The 23,910-nt window shown below is 42.6% G+C and overlaps 1 protein-coding gene and 1 pseudogene across 2 annotated transcripts in view; one reads left to right on the top strand and one right to left on the bottom strand.

Moving 5' to 3' along the window:
* SARDH (sarcosine dehydrogenase) overlaps positions 1-23,910 on the bottom strand; it is an 89,495-nt gene that overhangs the window by 5,787 nt on the left and 59,798 nt on the right. For both annotated transcript variants that reach the window (XM_072431185.1, XM_072431184.1), the window contains exons 17-20: positions 21,461-21,554; positions 9,957-10,119; positions 7,552-7,720; positions 6,670-6,805 (exon numbers count right to left, since the gene is read on the bottom strand). In XM_072431185.1, the coding sequence (XP_072287286.1) occupies positions 6,670-6,805; positions 7,552-7,720; positions 9,957-10,119; positions 21,461-21,554 (562 nt within the window). The remainder of the gene's footprint in view (positions 1-6,669; positions 6,806-7,551; positions 7,721-9,956; positions 10,120-21,460; positions 21,555-23,910) is intronic.
* On the top strand, positions 22,317-22,387 carry LOC140344661 (U2 spliceosomal RNA; annotated as a pseudogene).

Below are 23,910 nucleotides of genomic sequence, written 5' to 3'. Positions count from 1 at the left end.
ATAGGCCTCCGGTGCGCCTGAGCCCAGAGCCCTTTACTAGAGCTCAGCGCCACAGTGGGAGCCCCCAGAGGGACCCTCCTACCATGCAGGCCGGGCAACGCTTGGTCCAGGCCGGGCAGAGGGTAGGGAGGAATCCCCTTCGGGGGCAGAGCTCTGGTGAGGGGGCTGCGGGTGCCAGGGAGCGCAGCCCTCTCTTCCCAGCAGGTGAGGCCTTGAGAGTGGAGGCCTCACCTGAGGTTGGGCCCCTGCGTTCAGCAGGGACCCGACCAAGAGTGTCCAGGAGAGGGGCTGTGACTGCCAGGGAGCGCAGCCCCAAGATGCTGTTGGTCAGTGTGGGTGGATGCCTCACCTGAAGCCGGGCCTCGCATAATGCGGGGCCCAAGCGGGAGCGTGGGACAGCTGGCCTAGTCTGGGGCGTGGCCACAGAGGCTCCAGGGGGGTTCTTTCTGGAGCTGGGGCTGCTGCTCCGGTTGCTGGGGGGAGCCGCTCTGGGCTTGGAAGGTCCTCCAAGCGGCCAGGAACACGCCGGCCGCATGGGAAGATGGCGGCAAAAGAAGATGCGGGGAGGAGCCGTGACGCCTTTCCGGGAATTCGCGGAAGTGACGCAGAGCCGGCTCTGTCCCCTTGAGTTCCCTGCTCGGAAGGGGAACTATCGTCATCAGAAGCGGAAGACGCAAAGTATGTGGGCCAGGAGCTGGTGGCGGTTCCGGGCCCCAGGAGGTCGGCAGGATCTATGGCTGCAGGTCTGCCAGGTAGGTGCAATGGGGGTCCTGGCGGGGGGGGATGGGGTATGGGGAGCAGCTGTATTCTTGTTGGAGTGGGGGGGGTCTTTGCAGGAGGGGGGGCCTGCAGGGGGCCTGGATGCAATGGAGTGGGCAGCAGACGGCATGGGAGATGCGGCTAGAGAAGAGGTCTATGTCTGCTTCAAGGGACCCCTGGGAGCCCACCTGAAGGAAGAAGTGCGCAAGCGCGTTTTAAAGGGGGAATAGGGTACATTTTCTCCCTGTTACCTTTAGAGCGGTTAAACGTGGATAGGCCATTGGGGGAGGGGCACAAGGGAGAGAGCGAACAGCACAGATACCGTTTGATTCCACGCACCTTTTTTAATTGGTTGCAGGCATTCAGTATTTTGGTGAATGTTCTGGGGGAACGGCAACCTGGGCTGTGTGCTTGTTTGTTTTGCTACCTTGATACTATCAGGGAAGCGTACAACCTTTATGGGGGAACGGCGTGGCTGCGGTATGACGAACAATTTTTGGAGTGGGTGGTTAGAACGGTAGCGGGTATGGATTCACTATTTGGATGTGTCATTCACTATTTGGATGACTTTTTGTTGATTGGGCGGGCGGGTAGTTCAGTTTGCAGGGTTTTGTTAGGGACGTTGCTGCATGTGGCTGAGAGATTTGGAGTGCTGCTAGTGGAGGACAAAACAGAGGGTCCAGGGTCTACCATTACCTTTTTGGGGATAGAATTGGATTCTCAAGCTATGGAAAGTAGGTTGTCTCAGGACAAACTGGTAGCACTGCGTCAGGAGGTGGTGTCCGCATGACGATGACGCTGAGGGAGGTGCAGTCTTTGTTGGGCAAGTTAAATTTTGCATGTAGTTATGCTGCAGTTTGGTCAGAATGGGAGCAGTTATGCGAGCAGTTGGGTGGTTAGAGGACAGGGGTAGAGCCGGTACATTTGCTGTTGTTTTGGTTGGCACAGGATTTTACTAAAGTTTACTAAAGTACTAAAATTAGCTGGGATGGCCTTTTATTGCAAGTTGAAAGGAGGGCAGGATTTTACAAAAACATTTGTGGTACGGCAGGCGGTTAAAGGCTGCAGGAAGGGGAGGCAGACAGCCAATCTTAGGTGTCATTGGACCGGTTACAGGGTTTGTTGACTGTTTTGGGAAGGGTGTGCACGGGAGGTTATGAGAGATTGCTGTTTAGGGTGGCTATTGTTTTGGCCTTTTTTGGGGCTATGAGAATTGGGGAGTTGGTCAGCTCGGCCAGGCACAAGGCTAGTGTTTCAGGATGTGACATGGACATGGATGAGGTGAGTCTAATCATCCGGAAATCCAAAACCGATCAGTTAGGTAAAGGCTTTAGAGTGCGGGTTTTTCAAGATGGAGGGGTCCCGTCTGCCCAGTCACGGTAGTGGAGGATTTTCTCAGGGGAAGGCCACAGGTGGGAGGGCCGGTGTTGATACATGAGGACAGGGCCTGCTTGTCCCGTTTTCAGGTTTTTAGGAAATGTTTGGGGTTCATGGGGATAGACCCTGGGGTTTACTCATCTCCCTCCTTTTGGATTGGGGCAGCCACAGAAGCAGCTAGATGGTGATTTGGGGAAAGGATAATTCGTCAGATTGGGCGTTGGGAATCGAGGCGTTATCAGTTATGTGTGCAGCCTCACATGCTGTGAGAATGAAGGGGGGGAGGGGCCCCAATCCGGAGGGTAAGGTTGGTGGTTGTTTAATGGTTGTTTTATGTTATAGTATAGATGCACGTTCGTGTTTGGTTTGAATATTAGGACATTCCTTTGGTGGGGCGCCAAGTGGGCAGAAGTTTGGCCAAATGGTTGGCAGCTGGGGTTCTCCAGAGAAGAGGCTATGGTGCGATGGCTGGGAATTCCCGGGATATTGTGGAGTAAATGGACTTCAGGAGATTTTCGTTGTGGGACCGCCCGCCGGATGTGGTAGTTATACATGCCGGGGGTAATGATTTGGGCCGCAGGTCCATGTGGGAGCTAATTAGGGATGTTAACCTCGATTATCTCAAGTTACAGTTGGAGCTCCCAGGGCTAGTTATTGCATGGTCAGACATGGTAGCCAGGACCGCATGGCGGGGAGCGCACTCAGTGGACAAGGTGAATACGCGAGGTTCAAAATAATAAGGAGGTGGGCAGGTTTGTGGCCCGGAATGGAGGGGTGGTGGTTCGCCATAGAGAGTTGGAGGAGGACACCAGCAAGTTCTTATGTCAGGATGGGTGCATTTAAATGCAGTAGGAATTGATATGTGGTTCCTGGGATTGCAGGATGGAGTACAGAGAGCTCTTTGTGTGTGGAGGGCACTCAGGCATGAGGTATCCCACTTGAGCGCTGTGGCGGTTGGGGTTTAGGAGGGTAGGAGTCCTGTTGGTATTTGGGAAGGGCATCCCATTGGTAGGGTGCCCATTTAAATGGTGTTTTGGTGTGGCCCCTGAGGCGGTGCTGGGCGGCTAGGGGCCAGTGTGGATTTTAAACAATTTTGGTTGGAGCGGACTTTACCTTTTCCAAGACCTGCAGCCTGGTGGAGTAAACTGGTGTTGGTTTTTGGTTATAGTGCAAATAAAGTAAAGTATAAATAAAGAGTATATTAATGTTATATGTTCTTATATGTGTTAAGTTATGCTAATGGAGAAAATATTTATATGTTAATAATATATTGTTGTAATTAATAGATATTTATTGTTATTTAAGTTGTTTTGTTAATAAATCGGCTGCTTGCCAGCCAATTTTAATCCAAGGAAGGTGTCAGTGTGTTTTTTGGGGGGGAGTAGAAGGCAATAGTGGGGGAAAGGGCAGGAAAAGTTAAGTAGAAAAAAGTTGAGGTGCGGGAAAGCTTTTGTTGGGGTTTTTTTTTTAGGGGGGTGGGGGCGGGAGATCAAAACTACCCTAGTCATGTTCCTGTGCCATGGACCTGTTTTGTTACATTATCTGAATATAGATAACTTAACTAAGCAACTGTCTGTCTTTATTTCCAGTCAATTTAAAGGAAAATGTAAAAAAAAATGTTTTCATCATTCACAAATAGGAAATTTAAAGAAGTTAAACATTGGCCACTGATGTCTTTCTTCCTTATATAACAATCAGTTTTCACTCCTCACCTCTTCTCTACTATGTCCTGCATCAATCTTGTTCTGCCTCTATCTTTCCAGCTGCAATCATCTTCTCTAATGCCCCTAACTATGCTCAGCTCCTCTTTACCTATTCAATCAATAGATCATAAGCAGGTCTTTAACATGCTCCTTGGTATCCTTTTTTTTCTTCCTAATGCATAGTCACTTACTCTAAAGCAGGCATGTCCAAAGACTGGCCCAGGGGCCAATTGCGGCCCGTGTTCAGATTTCCACAGGCCCGCAGCCTCAGTCATAAAATAAATAATATGTGGCCCGCCAGCACTGTTGACTACAATATAAAATACACGCGTACAAAAAACCTATTTTATTTTTCGATCAACCGCCTTGCAATTATCTGTCCGCTACTCGGGGGGCATAATCGGCAGGATAGGAGTCCCCATGTGTGCACAGGGAATCCCCTACGTTATTAAAGTGGGCATGTGCTGTGCGGGACCCGAGAACATGCTCTGCACGGAGCCTGCACTGACACCGGACTCTGTCCACAGGGAATGCCTGAAGTCACCCTGGTGGGCATGTTCTGTGCGGGACCCATGCAGACCACGCCCACAATAACCCTGAGTACGTGCTAAATGGTAGGCCCCCACACATTTTCACCTCACCAAATCTGGCCCTCCTTAAAAAAAAGCTTGGACACCCCTGCTCTAAAGCTTCTCTTTCTCATTTTTTGTACTGCTTGATCAGTTCATGATCAGTGTACTTTCTTTTTCCTTTATGGTAAGTGCCTACTGCACTCTCTATGCTTCTACCCTGTTCTATGACCAGCTATAGCTTCTTTGACCTTTTCATCCCGTCATGATCAATTTTCCCTCCACCTCCTGTAAGAAAAAATCTCTCACCTTGAAACATTAAAATCATTCTCTAATCACATGCACTGTGGTGTATACTGTCCATGTGACCATAAACATTCTAGCAGTACCTAGCAGTTTCCTCTTTTTCACTGTTATGTAACAAGTAATGGAGGAGAACTCGAAAATGAAAACTTTTAAATGAAGTTAAGGTAGAAAACTTAAACCAGGCCTTTACTGTAGTAAGTGTGCACTTCACTTCCTGTGCAGTCATCAGGACCACAGTAGAGACACAGACAGTATTAAAAAAAACAAAAAACAAAAAAAACAACAGAGGTTCTAATCCCTCCCCTTTTAGAAAATAGGTATCATAGAAAAAGACTAACAATAATAAAATATTACACTCCAGGCAAAAAGCAAAATGTAAAAACAAGAAGCCTTGACATGCATTGAAAAGCACAGCCTACGGTTTACTTACAGATTTATAGCTAGTTTACACTACTTCACACCTCTGTCCTAATCTGGTGTGTATTGCAGGAGAGAAATTTCCTAACACCTCTCTGCAGACATTTTGCTGTGTCTCTTGCAGAAATCCCTCTATAAAGATTACCCTCAGAAAGAAAGGCTGGCTAGAGACAGGAAGACCTCTTATTGAGAAGGATAGATTGGCACCTGCCCCTTGCCATTATTGCCAAGAGAAAATATTAATTCAGTAATTACCACACAGAGTTTGAAGCAATCCGAAATGTACAGAATTTCTATATGATCTCTAAAGGTTTCTAAGAAAAAAACTGACATTTTCCAATGATTTTCTTTGGCATGGTTACATATGCATCCAAAAATCATCAGACAAATAAAAAAACCTATTGAGAAGAAAATATAGGGGGTCTTATATAGAATATAAAATTTACTCTGCTTCTATGAATAATAGGTACTGCTTTGTTTGATTGATTTCAGAGACCAGCTGCACCTATCAGTGAGATGAACCTGAGAGCTGAGCACAGGATGGCCTTGAAGACTGGTAAGAGACCTTTGCAATTTTTACCAGCCTGAACAAGAATTCAAGATGATGGACAGTCATTTCTGTGCCAAAAGTGCTAGATACGTGGTTTATCCACCCCATTAACTGTTTGTGACCTTTTATGTTTATATGGATTTCCGATTATATGTTATTGGAGAATCTGCCTAATGGCAATTAGATAACGGCTTAAGCCTTACTATACAGGAGGGATTCTGTATGCCTATAAAGATTGATGTATTTCCTGGTTTTAGTTATAATTTCTATGCTTTACCTGCTAAGCATTTGATTTTCTCTGTGCACAATAAACCTGCTTTTGATTTGAACTCACTATCTCATCTCTGATGGTCCGATTGAAGACCCCCTAAAAGAACCAATCACTATTACTGCATTTCTAAAAAAATTTGAAGAAAAATATGAGTCATCTATCTCTTGTTTGCTAAGAACAGATAAAAAAGCTACAAAGGACACCGGCTCAGCAGAGGGACATATTTGTCCTGTGCAGCTGCAGACATGTAACTTCCAACAATTCAAACATAAATCTGACATGCCTCTACATTGGTAACACTTATAGTGTGCAAATGGCAAATCAATAATTGCTAATATAATGTGGTCCGCTTCACTTTGGCTAATCTCAACACTTATTACACACAGTGTGCCATGTGCAACTCATGACTTGATTGTGCTATATTGCAAGTTTAGTCCAATGCCAGCTGACAGATTGGGCTAAATTGACTAATTGACTAAACTGTAACTAATGTATTTTGATTGAAGGATAAATATGTTTTACCATGTGACTTACTCTCAGCACTTGTTGCCTAAATAATGTTTATATCTGATTGAAAAACATACTGAATACTATAAACAATGAGATTTAAGTGCCAACATTTGTCACAATGGAAACTTGAATGTTTATAAGCAGTTTCCAGGGGCAGGGTGTTGTCTTTTTTTAGCACTCCAATTACAATTGTCCCAACATACTTACCGACCCCCCATCAGGGTTCCTGATATAGCCATAACCAATGGTTTTATCAATGGCAAAACCAAAATCAGCTCTCCGAATGTGCCCTACAGCTACGCCATTCCTCCATATTGCTTCCAGACCAAACAATGGGACTTTCCTATAGAAAAAAAGAATAGCACTGATTAGTAGGAACTCTGTTAGGCATTTCGACATAGCAGAACACCTGCAATTGTATAACGGGATACAACATCCTATGTAAAATAGCTTCTAATTTTACTGCCTTCCAAATGTCTTTACCTGCCAGGTGCAAGTACACAACATTGAGTTTCATGAATAATGCCTCTTTCAGTATATCATAATGGAACAATTCTAAACCGAAAAAGAAAGCAGGAAATGTATGAACACTCAGCAAAGCAAGATGGTGGTTTGGGCACAGTTCATGCACTTTCCATGCACTGGAGACTAATCTGCATTTATTAATAATATATGATAGGTCATTATTCCTAGGTCAGTGTATGCCAATTAAAAATATATTTTGACCACTGCTAAACTACACAGCCGTAACAGTGTGCAAATGTGTTACCTGTGGTGTGGTTTGCTGCAATTTCTTATGCAGCAGGGAGCGGCCAACAGCAGTTTTCCCTGCAGGTATGAAAAGGCTCTTATTGACATGGAAGAAACATGTGCCAACATCTGTTAAACAGGTTGCCCTCAAGTGCTCTAGATTTTCCAGGTCCTCTCTTGTACAGCTCCTGGTATGAGTTGGTCACACTTCCTATTTTGGACTTTTTATTATTTCACAAAACATAGAATGCAGAGCCATGTGTCAAAGTTGTTGAAGGGGATAAACAACACCTTTGGATGGAATGTGGATCTTTAAATGGCTCCATCAGAACTACTCACTCATTAATTGTGAAGCCCACCAGACGTTTGGGCAAGCCTTCAGATTTCTGTCTTTCCAAAGCATCTCGTCCAAAAAATGGGGTGCTGGACTTCAGTTTGCAGGTAAAGCCAAGCCCTGCCTCTAATGGTGTGTCATCCGGGCGCAAGTCCGCATGCCAGTGACGGTAACCTACAATATGACAGATGTACTTTATATAGGGCACTCTTTTTAAATGACATGGTAAGTAATTAAAATGGATGCATAATATATAGTTATTTTATTTGTTTATAAAATATTTACTAAATTGCTAATATATACAAATATTTATGGTATATATTTGTTATGCCTTCTCTATTATCTCTGTCAATTTCCCTTTATAAGAATTCCTTTGTGCCCTTCAGGCCCTGAGAAATTATTTACAATGTGTATGAAATGAAATTTTGAAATAAGATTTCTGATGGGCTGCTTCAGCAAAACACATTCAAAGCTGTACTTTAGCCTACTTACTGTGTTGCATAGTTGTATGGGCTCCTTTCCTGTACTGAAATTGCTTACTCTGATTTAACTGAACATGGTGAGCTTCTTACAATGTGCATTAGAAGCTGCAGCATCTCAATTAAATCCCACCTCATTTCCTAGCTGGAGGACATCCAACATCACCTAGCCCTATCATCCCACAGCCCTATCTTCTGTGGGTTATCTGCTGACCCCCACCCCCACCAGCCATGATCTGCATGCACTGCCCATACAACAAATATCTAGTGATGATGTGACTGAGTCTAAATGAAAGGTATGTAATAGAAACATATTTTTTATTATTATTGTAATATAGGGGGGCATGGTAATTAAAACATAAGCAAATTTGATTGAGCTTTATGAAATAGGTCTGGTATATTGCTTAGACAAAAACCTTTAAAACTTACCAGCAAAGATCTTTGAACTTTAATATAAAATAGCGAGCTTTTTTAGCCAGAAATTAAGGCCACGTTCATTCCGATTAAAAGGCAGTGGATAGAAATATTGCAGAAATTACGGTTGTCAGTTTCTAGGAACATCATCTATAATTTCCCACGCTAAAAGCAGTGCTTGTTAATTCACTTGTGCCTCTAATAAGAGGTGTCACTGAGCTCCCCAGCACAGACCCGCAGCCACTGCCATCAAATTAGATGGAAATGGTGCCCAGCGAATCTCATTAAATCAAAACCTCTGTTTAATGGTGGACAAATGTTTCCTGGGTGTTCAGACGCTTAGGCCAAAGCGGTTTTTCTTTGAGGAATGGTATGACTTCCTCAAGTAACATGTCAAAACCGAGACAGAAGAATGTTCTGCCAAAGTGAATTGCTGTAATATGAGCCAATTTGTCTCAATTTACTAAAGTCAATATTTTTTATGAATAATAGAAAGTCAAAATTCAATTCACTTAGAAAGACTCCTAAATGAGTAAAATAGGATTTCAGCTCCAAATTGCAGTACTTGTGCTGAAACTGTCTTTCTGAAACGGACTTTCCTTATTTTTTAGGGTGGATGTATTTCTCATTATCTGTCCATATTCCACCCAGGGACACTGCTCAGTAGGGACAAATTTTGTGAAAATAATGTTTAGAATGCCCGGAAAAATGTGTTTTTGATACCTTGTGAAAACTTCAAGAAAACGGTGCACATTTTTGCCATGCAGCGAAAGTGCACTAGCATTTTTTCAATCAAAAGAGTGCTCCAACATATAAATGCAAAGCATACTGGCCATGTACAACCACTAACAAATAGAAATTCAGATCTCTTCTCGTTATAAGCCACTGACTGGAAGTTTCTTTCTCATTCTGATTTTTGTTCCTGATGAGGGTAGGGAGTGAGAGTGTGTTAGACAAGAAGATCTGCACAACTGAAGCTTTACAAGAACCTTTAAAACTAGAAGCAGAATTCCAGTCTCTTTGAGGCATTTTGTATTAGGGGAGAGGCTTTTGTCTGCTTAGAATTAGTCCTCTTTTTGTCATCCCTGTTTGTAGCTTCTCAGTGCTGTTGCTGTGCAGAAAAATTATTTTGTTTTTCACACAGTTCTCCAGAACATTTCTGTATTTACCACAGTTGAAAATGACAACGTTATATGGGTGTACACATCACATTTTTAGCAGTCATGATACTGATAGTGTTATGTATTTTCATGATATATGGATACTTCTCTTGTCTTTTATGCTGGGAGTATTCTGCAGTATCTGTTCAAAATGATTATGTATAGATGTTGCATGGTAAAATTTCTTGTACTGCACACTGCTTATATTTGCAGTTTCTATTCTTGTTCTGTATGCATGGTGTTGCACATACTCTAGTTCTGTATACTGGGTGTAATTCACTGTATTATGATGGCTCATCTGTACACACGTACGCAATGTATGCAATTTGTTCACATTTGTCTAGAGCAGAGCATTACCTTTCTCAATGCTAAGGGAATCAATAGCTCTGTATCCAGCATTGACAATGCCATGCTTGGAACCGGCTGCCATGACTGCCCGGTACACAGGCACACAGACTTCTCTGGGCATATGTAGCTCCCAGCCCATTTCTCCCACAAAGGACAGGCGGATAGCACGCACCTGGAATAACACAAAGAAGCATCGGTTGACTCCATTGTTGTTGTAATGAATGCTATTAAAATTCAAAATATCCTTCAGGTGCTTAAAAAAATATGAATATTCTGTTCCTGCAATTACGAAACTAGAACAACATAACACTCACAGAATTAAACCATTATAGCATCTAATCATACAAGCAGTAACAATATATGTTTTGCAAAACTTTGTAAATAGCAGTGGTATACAATGTGGATATGATATCTGAGGTGGTTTATTTTTCCAGTAATCATTTTTTTCAGTAATTAAACAAATACTATGTACTGTTCCTTACATTGGTTGTCAATGGAAAACATGCACCTTATGTTGGATAGTGGGTAAAAATACCCTTGTATTCTTTTTACTGACCGACATTAAACAATTAATTACTTGCATTACATTTTATAGTAATTCTAAATCCACTTAACAATGCCAGTATCTCAGTAGGGTTTGTGGAGGTGATGAAGTGGATAAAAGAGCCCAAAGTGACATCAACGCCCGAACCATGGAGACTTCATCAGGTAGGATAACATTCTACCTGACTCTGCCTGCACCTTCATAGCACCTAACAGTTGGGCATACCTAGGACATAGTCACTATAAGCTCAGTGTTCGCTACATGGTACTACACAATACATCAAACCTAAATAAACCTATTCCAATAATAGTGTGTGGCTGACTATTATCTCTTTAGTAGCTTAGAAACCAATTTTGCATAATTAGATAACCCCACTCACCCTTGCTTTTTTTAAGGGCACATTATGGTTCGTATTTCAAATGGAATGCACTTGCATTGTGTATGCTGACTAGTAATGTTGTTTAAAATAGCCCCTTGAAGTTTGTCCTGCTTCTCTTCCTGTAGCTTCAGTTTGTCTGTTAGTGCTTCCAGTCTTCTTCAGTATGCTGTTGTCTCCAGTTTATCAACATGTATTGGAGTGTTTCATGACAATCTTTTGACCTATCAGATGTTTACTGATGTATGGATCCCCACAGTTTGTAATAAAGTTCACAAAAAACTGCAAAGTGCCATTCTGATTGAGTCAACTGTCTGCCATCATAATTGTAAATTTTTGCTATCTCTGGAAAACTAGGTAGTTTTAAAGATCACACTTTCAATGTTTTGTCTAGGGAGGTAGAAAATATCTAGAAGCATCAAACTACACCTTGATGCCATTCTCTAATCTAGGAGATAACTAGCAATTGTGTAGTGACATATTAGAGATTTGGAGCTGTTAAGGAGGCATCTAATGTGTATGCAATAAACAGCAAAAATAGGAAGTGGCAGTGCCTAAATATGTGTAAAATTAGCATAAGGGGGCACAATAAGAAGGTTAATAGGGACTTGAAGTACTAGATTATATTACTAAGCAGAATCAAGCAAATGTGGGATCCAGTGTCAGTCACTGAATAGATCAAACTTCATTATTTGTGGCAAAAATCAAATAAACATCTAAAAATAATACATTCCAAAATAACAATTTTCAAAACCACATGTAGAATGCCTGATAAGTTTTGGTTTTGGAGCCTTAATGAGTAATGAGAACTGGTTGCAATTACCATACTCTTACTCTCATTATTTTTTCAAGGCAAAGGTATTGGTTATTTGCTTTTCACCAGCTCATTATTACTCTTTGCTACATCAAAGAAGCTGATTTACATGATATACACAGTTGCTTTTTTGTGAACAGACATAAGGTTTTAGAAAAATAGGAATCGCTATAAAGAATAAAATCTTCAGAAAGGGATGGTTAAGATATCTAATTGTATCAGAGCCTGGTTCCTAGTCCAGCACATGGTGTTTACCCAAGGGATGAACTTTAATCCATTTTATCCTGGTATTAATGTGGAGCTTTGTGCCACTCTCCACTCCTACCACCTGCACCATCTGGCTCCAGATTAATATGTATGTTTCCTTCCTGGCCAGAAAAATAGAAACTCCTCAGTTCCAAATTACAGGTTTCCTGGGTTACACAGGTTCTTCCATGAAATGATTTTCTCCAGTCATCGGGGGCTTTAAAATATCTGACTCATTGTTTCAGTGACCCCACAGGTGTTAGAGGCAACCTGTGTTTGAAGTAATTTAAAGCATGGCATTGCTGACTTTCCTAACATTCCAGTAGACTGTCAATCTCTGCTTTTTGTACTTTGGGTCACTGACAAACATGTAGAAAGTGAAATCTCTATTCAGGTTGTTGCACCTAAAATTATTCTGTGATTTTGAAGACCAACATTATTCAAAGTTTTGTTTCTTTAAGAAGGGGAAGAGTAAGAAACCTAGCCAGGTTTGAAATGCTCTTTGTGACTCCACATGAGGCATCTCCCCCTTCCTGTTATTGCACCTGACACAAACTTTTGGAAAATGTCAAGCAATACCAAGTCTTTCTTTTCCTCTTCCCTCTTAGTAGTCTCTTTTTCTGGGTTACCTACAAAATGGGTGTAGCAAGGTGTGCAATTTGCCCACATACTCTGAGCTAAAAAAAAATGTCCTGTTTCCTTTCTCCTACATTTGGGATGTGTGCTCTCCAACCTCTTGGTTTACATTTCATTGTTTTTTATCACTTTGGATCCACAATACAATGTTAAGGAAATAAAAAGAGTGCAGCTGTACCCCTTTATAAAAAGGTCCCAAAACAGAGTTCACCTTTTGCGTGACTCAAAACTGCTCAGTCAGCGTGCTGCCTTCTCAGCCCACGGTTAAATTAGCTTAGATTATTATAGTTGAATGTCCTAGTCATTTTGGTAGGAACACTGTGACGGCTCAGTGGGTGAGCTACCTGGGGGAATATAATGAGACATGCCGCATATAAAAAAACAGAGTTCCCTTTGTCAATCTGCACATTTCCTGACCGTATACGAAGCACTCCGGGTATTCGCTGTCTATCTGTCCTTAATCCGCCACTTGAAAGTTTGTCAGTGCAAAGTGAAAGGCAAGCTGTTCCTTATTTCCTCCACAAAGACTCAGGGCTCCATCACAATATGAGCCCCAAGACTGCTCACCTGTCATTTCTAATTACCAGGAGAATTCTCAGTACAGATTGACAGCCGGAGGACTCACAGGGGCTGCAATAACATCAACTTAACTGTACAATCTATGTTCTTTTCCTATGTATTTATATTATATATATGATCAGGCATAATGTCAATGGTCATCTTAATGTATGTTTATGAGCAATTCCAGGCAACAAAGAAAATCAATAAGCTGGTAAATACCATCCACCCTTTAATTATAGCTATAAATATAAATACCTAAAGCTTTCTTGATCACCTTACTGTAGTATTCTGCAAAGAATAGGTAACATCAGACTGAAAGAGGTAAGAGAGTAAGGCTCTCCTCTACTGCAAAATGCTGTCACCAAACTTCTCTCCAATGCAGGGAGCTTACTAACTAAAGGAGAAAGCTACCACAGCAGAGACAACTTCCTTGTGGGCATTCACTCCTTAATTGTCCAATCATATATGCACATGCACAGTACAACCAATTTAGCAACCTGTGAATATCTTCAAACACACAAACTATTGTTGGGACTTGAAGAAAGGTTTGAAAACTACTGACCACACTGTTTTTTCTCAGAGATCATTCAGCATGGGTCCTAAATACACTTCACAATCAACCCTAATTTCACATACAAATTTGTAACAAAAGTCTAAATTTTTATTTTGTGCAAGTTCAATTAACTAAAAGTAAAACCAATGTGGCAGTGGAAGTGCCTTCTGTTTAAGATGGTATCCAGTAAGCAAAGTTATTTTGTCGAGTTTACAAAGCTCCTTATGGCCATTGCTAGTGTGTCTCTGTTCTTAATTAATCCTGTAAATAAACTGAAGGTGGGAAGGGTCGAAAAAGCAACTTCATCCTACTTTTATTTTGAAGTGGCAACCCCTGTATTGTGACCCAACTCTTCAGTAACCACCCAATACAGCTGGGCGGTTACTGAAAAGTGCTGGGTGGTGTACCAGGAGCTGGGGAGAACACCCTGACCTGGGTGTTTAGCTGCTTGGCTATAGTAAGCACCAAATGCATTGAGTAACTTTGCTCAATGCAGACTAAACCCAATTACCAGAATACAAACTGTTTTCAATGAGCCCAACTCATACCAACACTCCCACCCAATTGGGATACACTGGGAGCACATTATATTTAAAATTTTGCAAAACCAAAACAAAATAAAGTAATCTGACTCACTGAGTCTAGAGGTTTTCTGGGATTGTGCAAGTGAAAAGCAAGAAAGTATCCACTACCCAGCATTGTTTGGAAGGCCAGACAATGCTAAGAGATTTGCTAAATTGCTTTATTATTGATTCTTCTGTGGCGTTTGCTGGTCCACTGATTAATGAAGCATCAGAGTCATTCTCAGAGGCCTGGTGGTGCGTAACAAAGCTTTAATCATGGAAATTTACGGATAATAGATGGGAACTCTGTCATCTTCCCTGGGAGATGGCGTTAATGTGGCAGGCCCTGCCATCTGATAAACGGGACTTATAACAGTGAGATTTGTCATATTTTGGGCCAATTAGATTCCCCGAAAGCATAATATCAATAAAAGCCGTGCAGGCTTGAAATTGAATGTAAAAACGCAGAAGAGTTATCCAGGAAATGAGACAGGTAGAACATAAAAAGTGATCGATGTTTTTCCGTAACATCTAGTTCATAAAACAGACATATTAACAGGGAACTGCCGCCGGGAAAGAGAAATGTCTCTTTAGGCAGCCATAAAAGCTTCTGCTCTCTGACCTTTGTTTTCCAATACATCTACTGCTTCAGTGCCTACTGTTATTAGTGCCCCCTCATTCAATGTGACTCATTCATTTTATAGATCACCATTTTTCAAGACTAAATTTTTTTGTTTGGTCTCAACCACAATATTTAAAGCATTGGTACATTCTGAATGTTAACTAAATACCTAATTGGCCCACTTTCAGTACATGAAACATGACACTATCAGAGTTGAAAGTAGAGAAGAAGAGCCGTTCTCTGCATATAATAATAAGAAGTCAGCAATGGAATTGTCTATATTTTTGTCAAAAAATAAATGCAGAAATGTAGCCCATTTACAGCACAGATCACACAGCACACACACTGCAGACATCATAAAGCACATAAACTCAGAGCACACAGAATATTACCAGCAAAGAACAGACACGGTACAAACAACAAAGAGCATATAAGGTGCAGAGACATCACAGAGTACAAAACAAAAATAACAAACACAAAAGAAAGCACAGCACACAAAACATACTCATTGCGGGGTACAAAACCTACAGAGCACAACATGCAGAGCAAACACATCCCAGCGTACATAAAACAGAGCATACACATTATAGGGTATACAAAACAAAACACATACACTTCTACAGAGTACACAACACACATAACAGATTGCCCAATACACAGCCCAAACACATACCAAAGAACATAAATTCATGACTTATACATCACATAGGCATATAAAACATACAGAGAGTACAATCTACGGAGAACAAACACATCACAAATTACACAACACACGCAGCTTCCTCTTTTACATCTGATGAATTGGCCTCTATAAAGTGTAGTTTCTAACTGCTGAAATGGTTTTATTACACTAAACCTTTAATCCAACTGATAAAAGACTGCAATTGTTATTTTGAAAAGCTAATATGAAGGAATAGTAGTGGTGAAAAAGCACTTGTACGTTTAAGTAATAATTTTTAGAATATTGATTATGCCTACGTTTTTACAAACATTGAAGAGAGTGTACTTTGCCTTCATACATACCGCTAAAAGGTTTTCCTATTTGTCATCTCAGAAAGATAGGTGGTATGAGTGATACAAAAGCAATAAAGAATTTAAACAGCACAGGGACCACACACTGTGCGCACTCCACTTATGGTTGGCATACATGCAATTTGCCTTTTGATGTTATTTTTGTTATTACTATAGATTGAAATAGATCCTTTCAATTGACTACAAATATTCAATGTACCATCCACTTGTTCAATAACTTTTCTCATCAACATATCAAACTGCAATTCTTTAATATTTGTTACCTTTGTTTCATCTTTTAATGCAATTTAGAGATTGCCTCATCCAACCATTAGCTATCCACCTAAACTGCAGACATGGCTGCACAGCATTTCCCAGAATATTTTTTCTGATGGTAACAACAGTAGACCACGTCTAAGAATAAACTATATTTTTATTTTGGGGTTTAAATACACTTTAAATTGGGCTTGAGTGGACATGCTTAATGCTTTCAAAGTTTGTTTGTTCAATAGCACATACCTCAATAAATACAGTTGGGTGATTCTATCAAAGCCACAGTGTATTTAAAACCTTACTAAAAGCACTTTTCCTACAAAAGAGGTATAAAACATTACATTATCCACAAAACCGATACCCAACTACTCAGAATTAGCCTGTTAGAGAAGAGAAAGACAATTTGCTAGTATATGTGCATACATTGCAGAACTAAACTTCCTTCATGATTTTCTAAAGGAAGAGTTGTGTAACTTTGTAACATTCTGGAACAGAGACTTTTAGCCATAATCCTTTTAAAGCATCTCCAGGACTCAAAAGTTTTAGAAAAGCTGGAAGCAAGGAGTTAAGAAAAAGATTTGCTATCATCTTCGAGCGATGTTAAATGGAGTACAAAATGCCACAATTTTTCACGGTGTGTGAGAGAAAGTGCCGGGCCGCTGTAGATTGAAGATGATGCCCCTAAGTTGTCTTTCAATCCTTCAGATTGTGTCAGAGAGGCATAGCAGATGAAGCTCCACTGAACAGGGGAGCCGCTCGCTAGACTGCCCAGAAGCTCTTTCCTCCATTATGGCATTAGATCAGTCAGGCAAGGAGAGGATAGCTGGGGAGGATTTCGAGACTATCTGGGTTACAGGAAAAAGTGGAGGCTTTTAAGAAAACACAGCTGCAAGAAGACCAGGGTTAGTGCACAATCATGGCACCTGTACACGCAAAATAGAAGTGTGGAAAAGTGAACTGGAAGTCCAACCAACTAACACTGTGTTAACCAAGTAATGGAAAACTCACTGCCAGTTGGTTGGTTGTAAAAGCCTGCACCATCTAAAAAACAAAACTCGCCACAGCCAAGACAATTGTAGTAATTATATAATGACCACAGTCACAGTACTCCATATGATGTGAAAGCTCGGTTTCAGAATTATATCAGACTTCCCCTGTTTCTATCAGGTGCATGTAAGACAAATTGGGGGAAAAATTTGGGTTATTTTTTGGGACTGTGTAGAGCTTCTACAGCCTACAAAAAGACATGGCGAGACTCCCACAGCTCTGCACAACACTTTACAAGGCAAGAAATAAATCAGGAAGGCTTTTTTATGTTGCTGGAAAGGCCATTTTATGGGGCTGTCAAGGGAACATTCCAGATTTTTTACAGGCCTACGAGTAGAGGCAAAGAGGGCACCAGGGGGTTCCTCTGGTCCAGAAATTAGCCGCCAGGTTTCACAGCTCCGTTGCAAGCCATACACAGGCTTCAGAGTAGAGGCAGAGGGCCCTGAGGGGGGTCTTTCAGTCAAAAAAATAGCCATTTACACAGCTCTGTTACAAGTTATATAGGCCTCACAGTAGATAAAGGCAGAGGGCCTCGACGGGGTTCCTCTGGTCCAAAAACTGGCTGGTTACACAGCTTCGTTAGAAGCGATATTGGCCTCAAAGTATCTAGAGGCAAAGGGCCCCGAGGGGAAGAAGCTCCATACAAAAATTAGCCAGTCTCAAAGCTCCTTGACGCACCCCTATTTCATTTATGTAGCTGCATAATGTGTTTACGCTATATAAATCCTGTTTATTAATAATACTTGCTAGCTGGCATCATGACCTGGATCAGGTGTTAGGAATGAAACCCATAAAGTTGTGGACAAGTATTGCAGTGACATTAGGCAAAAGGATGGAGGACCAAACACGGAGTGTGGGTCAGCGAGCAGTAGCAATGTGTGGCCTCTAGTCAGTTATCGCCAGGGAGACTGCATTGGTAAGAGTCATGGAGAGCTGGGTGTAGTGCATCCTCAATGCCACCCAGAAGTGTACAAATTTAGTGAATGGAATACTGACAGGTGGCAGCAGCAGAAGGAGGAGGTCGTAGGCCCTGAGAAGAAGCGGGAACCGCATTGGTAACTGGCATCTAGAGCTGGGTGTAGTGCATTGTCAATGCCACACAGAAGTGTGTAATACAAATTTAGTGAATGGAATACTGACAGGTGGCAGCAGCAACAGCAAGAAGGAGGAGGAGGCGGTGGGCCCTGAGACGGAGTGGAGACCGGATTGGTAACTGGCATCTCGAGCTGGGTGTAGTGCATCATAAATGCCACCTAGAAGTGTGTAATACAATTTTTGTGAATGGAGTATTGACAGGTGGCAGCAGCAGAAGGAGGAGGAGACGGAGCATGGACCGCATTGGTAACAGGCATCAAGAGCTGGGTGTAGTGCATAATCAATGTCACCCAGAAATGTACAATTTTACTGAATGGAGTACTGACAGGTGGCAGCAGCAACAGCAGGAGGAGGAGGCGGTGGGCCCTGAGACGGAGCGTGGCCGGCATTGGTAACTGGCATATGGAGGTAGGTGTAGTGCCTGATCAATGTCACCCAGAAATGTATAATTTTAGTGAATGGAGTACTGACAGGCAGCAGCAGCAACAGCAAGAGACGGAGGCAGTGGGCCCTGAGACGGAGCGTGGACGGCATTGGTAACTGGCATCTAGAGCTGGGTGTAGTGCATCCTCAATGCCACCCAGAAGTGTACAATTTTAGTGAATGGAGTACTGACAGGCAGCAGCAGCAGGAGGAGGAGGCGGTGGGCCCTGAGACGGAGCGTGGCTGGCATTGGTAACTGGCATATAGAGCTGGGTGTAGTGCATGATCAATGTCACCCAGAAGTGTACAATTTTAGTGAATGGAGTACTGACAGGCGGCAGCAGCAACAGCAGGAGAAGGAGGCTCTGGCTGCCTGTATGTAACACACTGACTGACTATCTATCTATCTATGTGACTAACAGTGAAACAATCTACCTATCTTAGTACAGTGGATTACAGGACTGAAGCAATACAGTACAATCCAACTATCTATCTGCCTAATAGTTACACAGCTAAATATCTAACTGCAGTACTTTTATTTTACTTTGACACTGCCAGGAGCACAGAGAGGTTGTGTATGCTAGCAGATCTCTGTCAGGAATGGTAAATGCAGGCAAACCCTGGCCTTATGGCTGCTGGTGTGGCATGTGGTGACAGTCTGCCAATCGGATGCCTACCACCACAAAGATGGAGGAGAGGATCCCTGCTTATATTGGAGGGCCCCAGGTATCATGGGGGAGGTCCCTAGACACTGTGAACAATGCGAACAATGTGTTTTTCAGGTCGAGTTTACCCGAATTCAAACAGCCATATTCGGGTTGAATATAAGGACAACCCGAATTCGAACACCAACACTAGTATCAACTAGAAAAAGTTAAAGCCCAACCAAAGCAACAGATTTGCCTGTGTGCCTATGTCAGCCATTATATCAAGCCCCTAAATAGCTGGTGGCATAGCTGATCGACTGCGCAGCACCATGGCAACTGCAGATCTAAACATAGGCTAAGATGGCACTGTCTTTGGTTGTAAAGGATAGGGGAGTTTACTTCTCCTGTACAGTGTATGTACAGCTAAAACTTTGTATTTTAGTATTGGATAGAATGGGAAGAATCCTATGTTTGTATTGTTGTGTGTACCCTGCCTAGGAAGATTTCCTTTACTTACTGTTCTGGTGACCACTGTAAAATTTCCTATTACTTTCACAGAGATCAACAGGACAAGCAGAGAAGAATATTCTCCTGTATGGTGGCACAGACCAATAAAAATATTACAGAGATTGCAAATCTTCCTAACTAAGAAGTTTTGACCTTTCAGCAGATTAAAATATTTAGTGAAACATTTCAGAGTTTTAATTATTAGCCACCTGGGCGTTACACTGATGTCTAGGTTTCTGTACCAAAAGCGTTACAGGTTTTAATGATTTTTTTTTTTTTAAATTGTAGACCTGTAACTTACAGAAATATGTCCGAACAGAGTTCTAGTAGATAACATGAATATAAAAAATGCTTACTTTTATAAAAAAAAAAAAAATTTGATTAGCACTCTCATCCTGCAGTACTATTATTATTATTATTATTATTATTATTAATAATAATAATATTATTATTATTAATAATATTATTATTATTATTAGGTATTTATATAGTGCCAATATATTACGCAGTGCTTTACAAGGTCCATAGTCATGTCACTAGCTGTCCCTCGAAGGGGCTCACAATCTACTGTCCCTAACCTAATCATTTGTCTTTAATACAGTCTAAGATACATTTTGAGAGGAAACCAATTATAACCTAATTGCATGTTTTGGAATGTGAAAGGAAACCGAAGTACCTGGGGGAAACCCGTGTAAACACGGGAGAACATGCAAACTCCATGCAGATAGTGCCCTGGATGAGATTTGAACCTGGGACCTAGTGCTGCAATGGCCAGAGTGCTACCCTCAGTCATTAGCATACCAAATTCAAATTCCTGTGTTGGTTTAGGGTTCCTCCCACATAAAATAAAGACATTAGATTATGGTCTATGGTAAAGACGTAGGACTGTGTCCTTGGTAAAGACATTGAACTGTGACTATGGTAGAGACAATGGTCTGTGTTCAGGGTAAAGACTTTGGACTATGACAATGGTAGAGACATTGGACTATGACTATGGTAGAGCCACTAGCTATGGTGCAGACATAGGACAATGACTACTGTGGAAACACTGGAAATTGGCTATGGTAAAGACATTGGTCTATAACTACGGTGAGAACATTAGACTTTGACAATGGTAGGGACATTGGACTATAACTACAGTAGAGACATAGGACAATAAGTACAGTAGGGGCACCACAATATTGCTATGGTAGGAAAATAATCAGGAAAAAGATTCTGCACACTGAGACACAGACAACTGAAATCTGAATCTTTCCTCAATGCAAATTAAAAATATCACGTTTCAGCTAATATTGTTTTCACTAAACACTTTAACTTTAATATGTATTTCAAACCTTTTTCTGACTAAAACCTCAGATGGGGCTGTACCCTGGGAAGAGATGAGAGGCACTGCTGTAAATTTTTTTTTGTTGTGTGTAAAATAATAGCTTGAGCTATTGAGTTCTATAAAAAAAAACAGGAGGAAAGGGGAAAACTATGACATTGGGAAAGGAGCCATCTGCTGGCTGACTAAGACTATATACATCTGCCATTTTCTGCATTATAAAATATATAGATGCATTACTGAAAATCATTTTTTCATTGATTCCATCTACCTTGAATCCAGCAGCAGTCACAATCTTGTGAGTGGAGAATGAAAAAGCTTCATTGCTCAAATCTTCACCCAGGACTTCCTGCAGAATGGAGCGACTGAAAAGGCAAGGAATATTAAATGTTACCAGCCCAGTGAAAAAGAGTTAACATGACAACATGATAACAAGGGTTATCTCTACCCAGCTGGGTGCTAATCATAGCCGACATATTTTTTCTTCAACAGACACCCCAAACCACCCACAACAATGCTCCTCTGCACGTCAACATTGTTTTCAGTAATTATGAAATTAAAAACCTAATTATACTAGTAATGGCCCGAGCAAAATAAAAAGTGAAGTTTCTATTTTATATTTTTTTTATAATATTTTTATACTTTCATACTATATATTCATGTTGGTAAATATAAAATTGAAGGTGTAATAGTGCCGCTTAATAAGTAAATGATCTGTATGCTTAATAAAATTAAAAAAAGAAAAGGTAGGCAGCGAGTCTTCTGTAACACCGCCTTACTTGCATTCAAAGTCCACAGCTTTCTCCTCTGACAGCTGAAGGGGGCGGGTAAGAAAGCGGTGTTACAGAAGCCTCACTAAGTACTACTTGCAAACGACTTGATAAATGAAGTAGCTTGACTTGGGACTCGACTTGGATGAATTCTTGGTGACTTGAGAACTGACTTGGGAGTGGGTGTCAATGACTTGGGACTCGACTTGGACTTGAAGGGTGATGACTTAGTCCAACCTCTGGTTGCTGAGGTGCTGATTCAAAGTTTGTGATCCTAATGCACCCCCAGCATGGCTGTACATAAAGTAGACTGCCTTCAGCACTTCAGAGGCTGAAGTAGTGGAAGACTCCAACTCTATTACTTCTCGGCCTTTTGGCTAAGATCAAGTGTAGTATCTACCTTTGCCCTTAGGGGTGTTGAAGCTTTTAAGCAGATACGGTGGATCTCGGTTGGTCTATCCCAGCCATTTGGTCCTGGTGAGGTACCCTCTACTCGGCCCTGTAGGATCGTCAATTAAATTCGGCTTCACCTACTTGCTGCTATTGGGTTAGAGGCTTAGCCCTTGCCAGGAACGAGCTTGCGATCCTCCCTTACCCCCCACTTTTGTGTCACTACCCCGGTAGTGGACACCAAACTGCCTTTACAAAGGCAAAAGAGCCCGAAGAGCCCGAGGAGCCACCGAAGCGGACCATCAAGGACATCGAGGAAGCCGACGCCAGAAGCCGAAGCCTGAAGCCGAAGCCGAGGCCCAAGACGTCCAAGATGAAGGCGAAGATGGCCCCCAAGAAGCAGCAAGAGAGGAAGAAGCACCCGGAGCAGGCCCAAGCCAGCCGGGTGCAGGAAGAAAGACCCTCCACCTCCACCTCTGCCCCAGCAAGACCAGCCCCAGCTGCAGCTGCAGGAGCAGAGGCAAGCGGAAGACACCAGGGAGCAGATGGGGTTCCAGCCCTGGAACCCTGGATGAAGCAGACGGTCGTCCTCCAACTGAAGGAGGTGAACGGAAGGGTACCGGATATGACAGCGGAGGTTTTCGGAAGGAAGATGGTCATCGACCAAGGCTTCTCCAAGGCGGAGACCCTCTCCATCCAGGCCTTCGTAAAAGGAATCTTCTACATCACATTTGTGTCCCTACAAGTGTGCAGAAGATATTGGGAGAAAGTGAAGGCGGCAGAACCCGGATCTCCTTTCGGCAACTTTGTTGCCAACTCGCCCATTCAACGGGAGGAAAGAAGAGTCACGGTGTCCATGCGCAGCCCTCACATCCCAGGACAAGACATCGCTACGTACCTGAAGAGGTTCTGCACGGTGCTGAGAGAGCCAAACCGGATCCTGGACGCCAACGGCTTCTGGACTGGTAAGTGGATCCTCACATGTAAGCTCAGGAGAGACGCCACCACGGGGGACCTCCTGCACTTACCCCAGTGCATCAACCTTGGCCCATGCCACGGAATCCTCCACTACGAGGACATGCCCCGGACCTGCAGAAGGTTCGGAGCAGAAGGCCACGTAGGTAAGGATTGCCCCGCAGTGTTCTGTAGGCTCTGCCGTGTCACAGGGCACAAGTCCAAGGACTGTCCTCGGACTAAGACCTGCAATCTCTGCGGGGGAAAAGACCATCTATACCGGGAATGCCCCAAGAGGACCAGGTCCTACGCTGGGGTATTAAGAGGCACAGGAAACACAACAGAAGGCGACAACCAAGGACATGACAACCGAGGGGGACCGTCCACCAGAGGTGAGTTCAGACCCCCAGATGCTCGTGGGCAGCCTACCTCCCTTCCGACCCCTACCAGGTCACCCTCCTCCAATACCAGCCCCCACACCCCCCAGGACCCCAACCAGGCCACCCGGCCAAAAACCTCCCTCAGGCCCACTGGACCTGGCCCCAAACCCAAACCTGGCAAGACCCGCCCCGACTCCAACCCACCCACAACCCAACCCCAATCCCCC

The sequence above is a fragment of the Pyxicephalus adspersus genome, chromosome Z (assembly GCF_032062135.1).
Source record: "Pyxicephalus adspersus chromosome Z, UCB_Pads_2.0, whole genome shotgun sequence".
Taxonomy (NCBI): domain Eukaryota; kingdom Metazoa; phylum Chordata; class Amphibia; order Anura; family Pyxicephalidae; genus Pyxicephalus; species Pyxicephalus adspersus.
This window is presented reverse-complemented; position numbering and strand designations above follow the sequence as displayed.